General features: G+C 46.9%; 4 protein-coding genes across 4 annotated transcripts; 2 read left to right on the top strand and 2 right to left on the bottom strand.

The window, feature by feature from the left end:
- Positions 1 to 62: 62 nt before the first annotated feature.
- LOC136187148 (CAP-Gly domain-containing linker protein 1-like) lies at positions 63 to 5,715 on the top strand. Its single transcript, XM_065974680.1, has 29 exons — positions 63 to 811; positions 865 to 967; positions 1,018 to 1,098; positions 1,150 to 1,241; positions 1,294 to 1,354; positions 1,409 to 1,498; positions 1,548 to 1,820; positions 1,873 to 2,142; positions 2,197 to 2,254; positions 2,305 to 2,447; positions 2,500 to 2,557; positions 2,611 to 2,694; positions 2,749 to 2,816; positions 2,864 to 2,952; positions 2,999 to 3,080; positions 3,131 to 3,226; positions 3,283 to 3,531; positions 3,584 to 3,641; positions 3,695 to 3,888; positions 3,950 to 4,038; positions 4,093 to 4,171; positions 4,222 to 4,305; positions 4,362 to 4,742; positions 4,792 to 4,921; positions 4,978 to 5,057; positions 5,110 to 5,225; positions 5,281 to 5,468; positions 5,536 to 5,573; positions 5,621 to 5,715. The coding sequence occupies exons 1-29, from the start codon at positions 63 to 65 to the stop codon at positions 5,627 to 5,629; spliced, it is 4,092 nt and encodes a 1,363-aa protein (XP_065830752.1). The 3' UTR covers positions 5,630 to 5,715.
- On the bottom strand, positions 5,538 to 6,958 carry LOC136187177 (queuine tRNA-ribosyltransferase catalytic subunit 1-like). Its single transcript, XM_065974726.1, has one exon. The coding sequence runs from the start codon at positions 6,924 to 6,926 to the stop codon at positions 5,727 to 5,729; it is 1,200 nt and encodes a 399-aa protein (XP_065830798.1). The 5' UTR covers positions 6,927 to 6,958; the 3' UTR covers positions 5,538 to 5,726.
- Positions 5,725 to 9,813, top strand: LOC136187164 (poly(A)-specific ribonuclease PNLDC1-like). Its single transcript, XM_065974706.1, has 24 exons — positions 5,725 to 5,845; positions 5,903 to 7,066; positions 7,125 to 7,176; positions 7,234 to 7,307; positions 7,358 to 7,394; positions 7,443 to 7,518; positions 7,568 to 7,615; positions 7,665 to 7,703; positions 7,756 to 7,787; positions 7,839 to 7,942; positions 7,999 to 8,084; positions 8,139 to 8,257; positions 8,305 to 8,365; positions 8,415 to 8,484; positions 8,535 to 8,620; positions 8,677 to 8,741; positions 8,792 to 8,850; positions 8,904 to 8,957; positions 9,006 to 9,048; positions 9,099 to 9,198; positions 9,251 to 9,340; positions 9,390 to 9,478; positions 9,534 to 9,629; positions 9,677 to 9,813. The coding sequence occupies exons 2-24, from the start codon at positions 6,988 to 6,990 to the stop codon at positions 9,741 to 9,743; spliced, it is 1,626 nt and encodes a 541-aa protein (XP_065830778.1). The 5' UTR covers positions 5,725 to 5,845; positions 5,903 to 6,987; the 3' UTR covers positions 9,744 to 9,813.
- LOC136187319 (E3 ubiquitin-protein ligase XIAP-like) lies at positions 9,813 to 11,248 on the bottom strand. The gene is made up of 2 exons (XM_065974898.1): positions 10,140 to 11,248; positions 9,813 to 9,822 (listed from the first exon to the last, which is right to left on the bottom strand). The coding sequence occupies exons 1-2, from the start codon at positions 11,246 to 11,248 to the stop codon at positions 9,813 to 9,815; spliced, it is 1,119 nt and encodes a 372-aa protein (XP_065830970.1).
- Between the last annotated feature and the right edge of the window lie 236 nt (positions 11,249 to 11,484).

The raw sequence follows: 11,484 nt of genomic DNA, 5'->3' as shown, positions 1-11,484 counted from the left end.
ATCGCGCAACGTCGCGTGCGCTAACGTCGTAGACGAAAGGCTCCTTTCCACGCCGAAATCGAATGAGCCAACTTCCGAAGCCGTCCGGGCTGCGACAGCCTAGCAAGATAGCTCGTCCGCCAGCCGAAACGCGACTGAAACCTCCGTCGGCAGGGGCCACGGCGGCGATCAAGCCCCAAGGTCAACTAAAACCGCCGTCCTCCAAGCTCACCCGGCCCACGAGCTCTTCGGGACCTCGGAGTCCATCGACGGCGAAAAAAGAGACGACGCCGTCGCCCGTTCTCGCACGCGACAGCGGCACCACATCAAGCGCCTCGCGATCGACGTCGCTCGCGATCGGCGATCGCGTCGTCGTCGGCGGCGCGAAATCGGGAACGCTTCGCTTTCTCGGGCCGACCCATTTCGCGAAAGGAGAATGGGCGGGCATCGAATTGGAAGAGGCGCAGGGAAAAAACGACGGATCGATAGGCGGAACGCGCTACTTCACGTGCCAACCCTCCTACGGCATATTTGCGAGACCGGAGAAATTGGAAAAGGCGAAAACGAAGGAGGAGCCGAAGAAATCCGTTTTGAAGAGTAATCCAATTGCCATGTCGACTCCGATGCCTGCGGGAAAAGGTTCGGCGGCGGCGGCGGCGGCGGCGAGCGCTTCGGTTGCCGATCTTCAGATTGGCGATCGGGTTCTCGTTGGCGGTGTAAAGAACGGCGTCCTGCGTTTTCTGGGTCCCACGGAGTTTTCCAAGGGAGTATGGGCTGGAGTTGAGTTGGAGGAACCGATAGGCAAGAACGATGGTTCGGTGGCGGGAAAAAGGTGCGATGGCGTTTTTTTGGTTCCTCTTTTTTTAAATGATTTTTTGTGTTTAGGTATTTTGAGTGTCCGCCTCTGTTTGGATTGTTCGCTCCGAAGCATCGGGTCGAGAAGGTTGCAGGGTCCGCTAACACGACGTTTACTGTGAAGCAAAAGGAGGTTTGATACATTGTCGATATGAAAACTCTTTTGTTTTAATGTACGTGTAGACTGTGGTAAGGACAGAAACTGTAGAAACCCAGGCACCTGCCGCTCTGCCTATGATTCCCAAATCAGAGTCGGCCACAATGGTAGGCATTCTTTTAGACACCTTTTCTTATGTGGTTGAAGTATTGTTTTAGCTTGGCAATTTGAAAACAGAGATGCAGAACCAGATTGATGAACTGAAGAAAGAGAACGAATCTCTTCACTCGCAACTATCCGAAGAGAGAAGGTGAATCTAGTATTTTAACATTTCGCTCGTCAAAACCGCTTATTTCATGCAGCAAAACCGAAGATCTCGAATTTCGTTTGGAAGAGGAGACCGTGTCAAAAACTCAGGAAGACGTAATTAAAAAACATCCTTAATTAACTGCAACTGTGAATAATGAGTTTGATTAGGATACAATATCGCTTAGCGTATTTGAAAAAGAACTTGTCGCCGTCAAACAGCAGGCAAATGCCTTGAAGGAAAGGCTAGAAGTGTCAGTGGTAAGTATAAGAAATCATCCAGCTTTTTTTACAGGCTTTTCCTTTCTAGGTCGGAAAAGATCAATCAGACAAAGCGGTCAAGAAATTGGAAGAGGAACTGAAGGAGACGTCTTTCACCTTGAAGCAGACGCAGGCAAAATTAGAAGATTTGACGAGCGAACTCGACGAAAAAGATGTGAAATTGGCCGAGAAGGACGTCGAGTTGGACGTGGCAAAGGAACAGGCGATCAAGAGAACGGACGAAGCTCAGCGTATTCAAACGGAGCTCTCCTCCGTTCAGGCGAACCTTGAATCGGTATTGGAAACGCTAGAGAAAACAAAGGTAAAGAAATAGCTTCACTTTGTAAATGAATAAGCGTTCGTTTTTTTTGTAGAATCAGTGTGAGGCCGATCAGCTGCAATTGAAAGAGCTCGAGAGTAACGTCGAAGCCGATCGAGCTCTTCTTCTGACGCAGAAATCCGAGATGGAAAAATTGACGGCGCTAGTGAACGAAAAAGAATCGGCAATCGAAAAGGAAAGCCAACTTCGTGCGGACGCCGAGAAACAACTTCGCGCGACGCAGGAGGAAGCGGAAAAAGTTCAGCGCGAATTGGGAACGCAAAAGACGATCGTGGCGAAATTGACGGCAGAGCTGCAGCACGTGGTTAGACACAGTAATCATATCGGTGATAATACTCTAAGGTCAGGTTTATTTAAGGAATCAGAGCAAACCAGTAAAGGAGTTGAAGTCGAATCTACTACTACTGAGCTCAGGAGTAACTCAACGATTGTATTTGAGAGGGTTTGGGCTTATTTTCCTTTCTAGGTGTAAAGGGACAGCTTTCTGCCATGGAACAAACTAATAAAGATTTGGCAGAGAGGAACGGCGCTCTGCAGAAGCAAGTGTCCGATTTGGAGGCAACGCTCAGCGAGAGTAGCGCAGAAATGGAGAAAAATGTGAAGAATCTTGTGAGACTAACGCCCACTGTGTTTCTGTGGTAAACGCGTTTTCTTTGCATAGGGAAACGAGAAGGCTGAATTGCAAGATAAGCTCGAGGTGGCAGTTCGTGCTACAAACGGTATAGAGACTTGCGAGGGTGTCACTTTTGGTCCACGTTCATTCTTTGTCTAGATACTGAAGCGAAGCTTAGCGCTACAACAACTGATCTGGCGAAGATTCAACTGGAATATGAAGGGTCTCAAAAGGAGCTGTCTGGTTTGTTACGTCGCAAAGAGGGAGCCTTTCGAGAGTAGTCAGCAATAATTCTAGAGCTGAAAATTCAATTGAGTAGCTCCGACACCAAAGTGCAGCAATTATCTTCAGACAAATCCAAACTGGTTTTTGACATATTATCGTCTTTCTGACTTCCGAAATTCTTTTCTAGGAACAACAGATAAAGGATCTCCTACAGTCTACGGGGACGACTTCCGATAAAGTGGCTCATCTGTCGAAACAGCTGAAGGAAAAAGATTTGTATGAGCGACGTCAGTACTTGGACTGGTTCTATTACATCAATTAGGGAAGTGGACGATCTTAGAAAAAATTTGGCGGCGGGAAAAGTCAAGGAAAAGGAAATCGAGGATAAATTGTCTTCTCTTACAGTGAGACTGCTTTATATGTGATAATCTTGCATTCTAGCACCTAATTGCAGGCGAAGCACGAATCAACTGAACGTGAGGCTAGTAGCCTGAAGGAAAAATTGCAGGAAGAAAAGAAAGAGAGGGAACTCGCTTTCGCAACGACGGAAGTTTGTGTTTCCCTTACACATTGTCTACCAATCATTTCTCGTGTTGAATTTTTTAGAAACAACTATCGGCTGAGAGGGATAGGGTAAAAGAATTGGAAGTCCAAATGAGTGCGAAAACTGAAGAAGCGACGGCGGCTGGTTCTTCGTTAGCTGCAGCCAAGGAGGAGATCAGCGCTCTGCAAGAAAACGCGGCGAATAGCGGTCAAGAGCTGAAGAACTTAGGAGAAAAGATAGAGGCACTTCAAAGGGAATTGACAGAGGAGAAGCGTTTGCGCCAGAACGTGGAAGAACAGCTGCAGGCTAAAGTAGAAAGCGTTTGTTTAGTTAGTTGAAAATTTCATTATATCTACTTCTCAGGCTTCTCAGGCGGAGGATAGCAGAAAAGAAGTCGAGTCTCTGCAGCTAGAATTGACAGGTGCATTGCGCGGTGCGTTTCTGGTGATCAAGCGTATCACTTTTTTGATGTAGGGAGTCTGGAATCAGTGAAAACAGCTAAAGGGAGAGAGACTGAACTGCAGGCGAAAGTAGACGAACTGCAGGCGAAAGTAGACGAACTGCAGGCGAAAGTAGACGAGTTAGAAAAGTCGCTGGAAGAAAGGGAAGCAGCACTGAAGAAAGTGAAAGCGAGAGGGGAAGAGCTAGAAGCGCAGCTTAAGTCTCAGGTGTCGCCCTCGCCTTCTAGAGGTACCGTATGCGTTTTTTTGCAAGCAGCGTTCCTTGTAGGAAAGTCGCGTGCAAGAATTGACGGAAAGTTCAGGGGCTACTGCAGAACGGCTTTCATCTCTTAGCGCTCAACTAGAAGAGAAAGATCGGTATGTAGATGAGAGGAAAACGTACGAAACGCACGGCATTACAGTCTTATGTAGCGCTGTAAAAGAGTTAGATACGACCAAGTCACAGTTAGCTGAAGAAATTCAAAATCTGAAAACAGAATTGGCTTCAAAAGTAGTACAAACATTATGACTGTATTCGAGTGAAATGAGTAGCTTCCTTAGGATGTCTATGCTGACAATTTAAAGACCAGTCAGAAAGAGATGGACGACGAATTGAAGCGACGAGATGATCTAGTGAAAGAAAAGGTGCGTTTATCGAATGACACAGATTTTTTTTTGCCTTTTTTAAAGCCTTAACTCAGGAGTCGCGCGTGAGTCAACTTGAGCGAGAACTTGATCAAATGCGAGCGGCTTTTGAAGAAGCAAAGACCAACGTCACATCGTTGGAATCGCGTTTGACGAATGAGAGCGAGCAATTGGCGAAGTTGACGAGCGCCAGAGACGAGGCCCTGAAACTTCGCGAGAAGGCTGACGTCGAGTTGGAACGACTTAGAAGGGAAAAAGACGAAACCGACCACAAGGCCGAGCGATTGAAAAAAGAACTACAAGCGACTGTCGACGAAAATGAAATGCTTCGAAAAGACAAGGAGACTGCCGAAATGTCGAGAGATGAAGCGCAGGGAATGATGATGAAGAAATCGGCGGAGGTGGAAAGATTGTCCAAAGAGGCATCTGACCATGAGGTACAGTATAGCGAATGTTTTCTATCGAAAGGGCATTTCTTCGTCGCAGATGGCTATAGAGTTGCTGGAAGGAGAAAAGGAGGCGCTGGAGAGTCGCGTGTCAGAGTTGACGGAAAGTCTCGCTAATGCTGAGATGCAAGCTGCAACGGCGACGGCCGCTACCGGGGCTTTAGAAGGAGGTAATTATTTTTGTTAAATACGATCTAGGAATTGAGATTATTTTGCTTGAACGTAGATGAAATGCTTATAGCGAGAATCCAGACGTTGGAAAACGAACTGGTCGAGGAAAGAGAAAGTGCCGAGGCAGGAGGACAGGTGAAAAGCGTGCTAGGCGGAGTTTCTACTGTGTACTTCATTTTTTGTATAGGTTGACTTTCTCAACAGCGTCATCGTGGATTTGCAGCGGAAAAACGAAATACTAGAAGCGAGATTAAAAGCAATGGAGCAAGGAATCGAACTCGACGAATCCGATCTCCAACTAATGTAGGGAGGGGGCGTTGAGATGACTTGAAAGCCGGTTTACCGTCTTCGTCCCCAGGGAAGATCTAGGAGAGGATCCCATGGTGAAGAGAGAGCCTCCCGCTCGCCTTTTCTGCGACATCTGCGACGAATTTGACCAGCACGACACCGATGACTGTCCCGTACAGTCGAGCAGCGGCGCGCCAGAAGGATCGCAGCATCACGGGAAGCGGCACGAAGAGCGACCTTATTGCGACAACTGCGAAAGTATAATCAATCAGACATCATTTATTTATTTATTTATTTATTTATTTATTTATTTATTTATTTATAGCTTTTGGTCACTGGACCGAAGATTGCGATGCAACTGAGGTATACTAAAAATTTGTACTTGAGAATATCATGTAATTTTCTTCTAGACGTTTTGATGGTTTACGAAGAATTGACGACAGTGGGTCGTATGTGGGGTTTGGTCTTAGACTACTTCTAAAGAACAGAGATAAAATGAATAACGCATCGAGTCTGTTATTTCCCTAGGCTGATATTCACGGCAGCTAGAGCGTCTACAACCCAATCGGGATAATCCTTTGATGGATACATCGTCGTCATAAAGTCTTCAACGAAACGAGGAAACCGCTTTTCAAGTATGCTCTTTCTTAGCGATTCCATGAGGTTCAGTTGATAAGCGACGTTGTGTATAGTCAAAAGGTGACAGGCCGTCGACTCCTTCGATCCAAAGAGAGCGTGCAAATAGGCCCGCGAATGATTCCGACACGTCGAACAAGGACAGTCCGCGTCAATAGGCTCAAAATCGAACCGAAATCCTTTATTTTTCAGATTGAGACATCCGGTCGCAACGAGCGCCGTTCCAAAGCGCGCCGTCCGCGTGGGAAAGACGCAATCAAACATATCGCACCCCAACGCGCAGCAGACGACCAAATCGACGGCGTAGCCAACTCCCATTAGATAGCGAGGCTTCTCCAACGGCAGAATGCGCGTGGACAGTTCAACCATGCGCCAAAAGCACGACTTCTCCTCGCCCCCCGATAGGCCACCGATTGCGTATCCAGCCAAATCGCGTTTCTTCAGTTCTTCAGCGCAACGACGTCTCAAGTCGGCGTTCAGTCCGCCTTGGACGATCGGGAAGAGATTCTGTTTGTCTGGTCGCTTGTTGGCGACGATGCATCGATCGAGCCAACGAATCGTACGCTCCATCGCCTCCTCGAGTCGACTTCCCGTCGTGCTGCTGTGTACGACGTCATCGAGTTGCATCATAATATCGGCACCTATTGAATTTTGAATTTCTATGGATTTTTCCGGGGTGAGAAGCATTTCGCTCGTCGAATCGTTTTCGTGCGGCGATTGGAACTTGACGCCCTCCTCGGTGACTTCGGCTAGTTTGAGTAGGGAGACCATTTGAAATCCGCCGCTGTCCGTGAGAAGAGCTCGATCCCAGTCCATGAAGCGATGCAAACCGGCCGCCTTGTCGAGAACCGACGTTCCCGGGCGGAGAGCCAAGTGATACGTGTTGCCGAGCATGATTCGGCATCCGAGGTTCTTGAGCTGATCTGTCGTCAGGCCCTTGAGAGTTCCCTGCGTGCCGACCGGCATGAAAACGGGCGTGTCGACGACGCCGTGCGGCAGCTCCATCTTGGCGACGCGCGCTCTCGTCACCGGACATTCGGCGAGGATGTGAAACTGCAAGGGATAGCGTTTACCAGCCATGTATCCGGGACGTCGAGACGTCACCGAGTTCTTTTGACGTCATTTTGTTGTGTTGCTAGCCATGTGCGAGGTAACACGCGACAACTTCGACGAACTTCTGCCTCAGATCAAGAACGACATAGACAAGTCGATTTTCGTCGGTAAGAAACGCGTCACTTCCTAATTCGCAGCTCGCAGAGCATGTTCCATTGCACGCAGCCGTCGACGCCGAATTCTCGGGCATGGTTGCAAAAGACTTAGACTATCTTCCGTAAGACGAGGTAGCGAGTGCACGTGGACGTGAAGGGACGCCTTCCGCTCGGTCTAGATTGACGGAAGACGCCGCCGCGAGATATCGAAGGGTGCGAGAGAACATTCAACTCTTCACTCTAACCCAGTTTGGTAAATCGTGCAATTTAATTAATCGACTGTGTGCCAGAATTTCCGCCTAGGTCTTTCGACGTTCGTTTATGATCGCTCTACCAACAGGTATTACCATAGACACGTGTCTATCTGTTTATCTATTTTTTGTCGAAGCTTTCAAGCGCATTCATATAACTTCTATCTGTTTCCAAGTCAGTGTGGAAATTATGATCCTCGTATCATGTTTCAGGTGGTTCTGCCTCTTTTTACTCATACACTGTGCTGTATTGATGTTCTAGTCTTCAAGTGTGACGTTTCTTCAGCGTCTTGATTTTGACTTCAACAAAGTAAGAGACAGAGTTCTGACCAACTGAAAGTGAGATGATTTTTTTGTAGGTCATATTTGAAGGAATACCCTTCTTAAATTCTGAGCAGGTACAGTGACACTATACAGCACGTGCCCGTCCACTGATGCAATTATTCTCAGGAAGAATCGCTGCGACGTCAAAAATTCAAAAGGTGAAGCGTCTCTGTTGCCAGACGAATCAGTAAATACTTATGTATTTCCAGATCTTTTCAGGATATTCATGAAGTCAAGAAACGTTTGCAGAGATTGATTCGATGGCTATCTGAGGCCATTGAAGGAAGCACGCTTGAGCTCGGACCACTGGACAGTGAGAATGCGTCATTTCTTTCAAACGAGAATTTCTCTCTAGCAATTTTGCACCAGACGTCTGCCACGAAATATTCAAACAGGAAATCAAGAAGAAACTACCTGAAGCAGTTGTAGATAGCGAGATTATTATTGGAAGACAGGTTTTTCTTACCCCGTTCTGCTTCACCCTAACTAGCTAGATCCACGTGTATCAGATTGTGACATGTCTAAAGGCAGTGCCCAAGGCAACGTCAATGGTTTTTGACGTAAGCGTTTCTAGAGGAGATACGGAACACGATGAGGATTTAGAGATGGAAGAAATAGACTGGACTGGGTATCCAACTGTTTGTAGAGAGATGGACTCTTTATTGCTGATTGTAGGCTTGTCGACGAAGCGCTTGGATTTACCAAAGTCTTCAGGCACTTGTGTGAATCAAAAAAGGTACTCATTGAACCTAATGTATAGTTGATATAATTTTTTGCGTGTGCAGCCAATTGTGGGACACAATCTCCTGCATGATTTGATGTTTTTGTACGAAAAATTTCACGCACCTTTACCAGGTAATTGCCCTGATGTCATTAAAAATTTATACATGGTCACATATCCTTAGAGCGGTATGAAGACTACAAGCGAGAAATTCACAGAATACTTCCGTCTGTATATGACACCAAACTGCTCTATCGTGAACTGAAAAAGGCGAGCAATAATAGAATTGTTGTCGAGCCTCTCTCTCACGTTGCATTGATCTACAGAATCTGTCTCGGTCTCTGATGGTTCAGTTTTCTTCATTGGACGAATTATACTACGGACTGAAAAGGCAAATTATACCATCCCACGATTTTCTTTATATACGTATATTGTGTTTAGCAAGAGTGCAAGATTTCTGGCCCCTAAAATAGGCCATGCAGATAATTTCTCAAGATACAGTATGGCCATGCTAATGGAAGTCCTTACATCTATCTATTGACCCTTTGCCCAGACGACACAGGTTGCCTCCACGAAGCTGGCTATGATGCTTATGTTACTGGTTTTGGTAAGCCTTTTATTGAAACATTTTCTTTAGCTGTAATTCTCTGTGCAGTCTTCCTTCGTTTTTTGCATTTGTGTGTGGTTGACGGAGTGAGGTACAGTACTTTTTCCTTTGCTCTGCAAAAAATAACTGTGTCATGAAAAGGCCCTCGGATCGCAAGTCAATAAAATTTTCTCAATACATTAATCTTGCTCAACCACATAAGAACAGAATACCGTTGTCAAGAGCATGTATGCCCTACTTTGTAAGTTACTGTATTGGGGAGAGGGTGTTGTGTACGTAACGTTTTCTCTCAGAATTTGGAAGGACCTGATCCAGAGCCATATCCTTTGGTTTCCATTCACGTGTCTTTGCGTGAGGGAGCAGATGTTGGGCTACTTGATCAGGTAGGATTATTGAGTCCAGACTGTTATTTGATCAGTAGTGAATTTTTAGCTTCCTCGACTTCTGGCTGGCTACGGATTTCTTGATGTTGAGCAATTGAGTCCCACCACGGCAAAGCTCGTGTCAGCCAGTGGAGCAAGGTATGAATTCATTGTTTGCAGGATTATTCTCTAGATGAGTTATTCATATTTTTAGGACATCTTATATGCTTGAAGAGTTGAAAGATCATCCTTCTCTTATTCTGAGAGCGTACAGATTCTATGATCACCCTTCTGCAAAAAGAGCTGTCAAGTAAGGAAATTTAATAGTTAGTGTGAGCTCTGATGTGCCTCGTTCAGAATATTTGTTGGAGTCGCACTTACGGTTTTGGGTGGAATTGGGTGCTACTGCGTGTGTAAAAAATAACACACGTACATGTTTGAACGTAAACTCATGTGAACCACTATTGCTGTATTTTTAAAACTAGGTAAACTCTCAGAGAGGCCTATACAAGAAAGCACAAGACTATAAAAATTCATAGATCTTCAGGTAAGATAAAAGTTCATAAAATATGCTCTCAGCTTAGAGAGCATAGCAAGGAAAAGAGGTACAATAGTAGAATAAACCATCTACGAGAAATATATGACCTGCCTGTTTTCCACAGGAGTCATACAGTACATACACTTGACCGCCGTTTTCGCACAGTCGTTACAAAGGATGCTATGTCCGCATCTGAAGCGAACATTTATTTCGTTTTTTCGGCATTGAAGACACATGGCAAGGAAGTCGGACTTGGACGTCGGCAAGGATACTGCTACAGACTTTTCAATCTTACTCCCGCATCCCAAAAGACACTTATCGCCGTGATCGAATGCCCAGTCGAGGCATTGAGCGCAGAAAACGTGTCCGCACGGCATCGCAACACGATTTCGAGGTCTTATCGTACAGATCGAACAGAGTGCACTGTTTTCACTCGTCTCCCAATCATCGAAGCAAGGCACGTCGCTTTTGGGCGTCTCGACAGCCGATGCGACGATCCGAGTTGTCTCTGACTCTTGGCCCGCGCAGACCTCCCGCGAGTCGAGATGACGCCAATTAGCTTCGGTTTCGATTGCACTCTTTTCGAGCTCGACGAAGTTAGATCTAGGCGAAAAGCGCGAGTCGCCGTCGTCATTGTTTTCGGCTTCCGTTTCGTCAAAGAACGTGTGTCGAATGCCGCCCTCTTCATCATCGGAGACTGTGCGCTCGCGCGCTGCGCTCAACGCCGACAAGACGTTTGATTCAAAGCTGTACACTTCGCTCTCGGGCCTTTCGACTTCAACCAATTCACCAGTGGCAAGCGCGGTGGTGGCGATCGTCTCTCGGCCTCGAAATGTGTCTGGGCGAGTCGCCACGTTGACCCCCCGCGAAGACTGATGACGTCGATCGGTTTCGATATTCTCTTCGACGAAGTTGCATCTGAGCGAGTCGCCGTCGTCGATGTTGTATTCACCTTCCGTTTCGCCGTGTCGAACGCCGCTCTCGCCGTCGTGGACTGCTGCGCGATCACGCGCTACACTCGACGCGGAAAAGGCTTTGGATTCGGACGAAGCCAAAGCCAGCGATGCCGCCAGCGATGACGAGAGATCTTGGCGCTTGGGCTCTTCGTCGTCAGTGCAGTGGGCCGTTTTTTTGAGCAGCGGGCAGATCGAGCGGAATCGTCGATGTTCACTGTCTATGTCGTCGTGTGGCTCCCATTCGCTAATTCCGACGCCACACGTGTAACAAACGACTTCATCGCGCGCCTCCTTTCCGCGATAGAAGAATCCCTTCTTCGCGAATTCTCTAGGGCTGTGCGGACAAGTCGCTGGTAACCGGAGGAGTCCGTTGTCGAAGAATGACTCGTAACGTGTTTCTTCTTCGTTGTTCGTCGCCATCGTCGCCGTCGCCATATGAAAAGTACAGTGTACAGTTGATAACACTGTGTTTATATGTATACCAAAAACGTCTCGTGATTGTTATTGGGCGGGGCTTAAAATAGCTCGACGCGTGAGACAACCGTGCCTGTTGCTTTTAGGTTATGCAACAATGGGCTTCTTGGGCGGGGCTTAAAATAGCTCGACGCGTGACAACCGTGCCTGTTGCTTTTAGGTTATGCAACAATGGCTACTACTACCATGGGCTTCTT

The sequence above is a fragment of the Oscarella lobularis genome, chromosome 5, assembly GCF_947507565.1.
Source record: "Oscarella lobularis chromosome 5, ooOscLobu1.1, whole genome shotgun sequence".
Taxonomy (NCBI): Eukaryota; Metazoa; Porifera; class Homoscleromorpha; order Homosclerophorida; family Oscarellidae; genus Oscarella; species Oscarella lobularis.
The sequence above is the reverse complement of the archived record's forward strand: the minus strand, read 5'-3'. Positions and strand labels throughout refer to the sequence as shown.

What these genes read in the sequence shown, in the direction of transcription:
- LOC136187177 (XM_065974726.1), bottom strand. Translation starts at nt 6,926, where the DNA reads ATGGCTGGTAAACGCTATCCCTTGCAGTTTCACATCCTCGCCGAATGT.
- LOC136187319 (XM_065974898.1), bottom strand. Translation starts at nt 11,248, where the DNA reads ATGGCGACGGCGACGATGGCGACGAACAACGAAGAAGAAACACGTTAC.
- LOC136187148 (XM_065974680.1), top strand. Translation starts at nt 63, where the DNA reads ATGAGCCAACTTCCGAAGCCGTCCGGGCTGCGACAGCCTAGCAAGATA. An exon ending in TCTGCAGCTAGAATTGACAG is followed by an intron (nt 3,642 to 3,694) that starts GTGCATTGCGCG and finishes TTTTTGATGTAG; the next exon opens with GGAGTCTGGAATCAGTGAAA. An exon ending in GAATCCGATCTCCAACTAAT is followed by an intron (nt 5,226 to 5,280) that starts GTAGGGAGGGGG and finishes CTTCGTCCCCAG; the next exon opens with GGAAGATCTAGGAGAGGATC.
- LOC136187164 (XM_065974706.1), top strand. Translation starts at nt 6,988, where the DNA reads ATGTGCGAGGTAACACGCGACAACTTCGACGAACTTCTGCCTCAGATC. An exon ending in AGATAATTTCTCAAGATACA is followed by an intron (nt 8,851 to 8,903) that starts GTATGGCCATGC and finishes CCCTTTGCCCAG; the next exon opens with ACGACACAGGTTGCCTCCAC. An exon ending in TGTGTGGTTGACGGAGTGAG is followed by an intron (nt 9,049 to 9,098) that starts GTACAGTACTTT and finishes TGTCATGAAAAG; the next exon opens with GCCCTCGGATCGCAAGTCAA.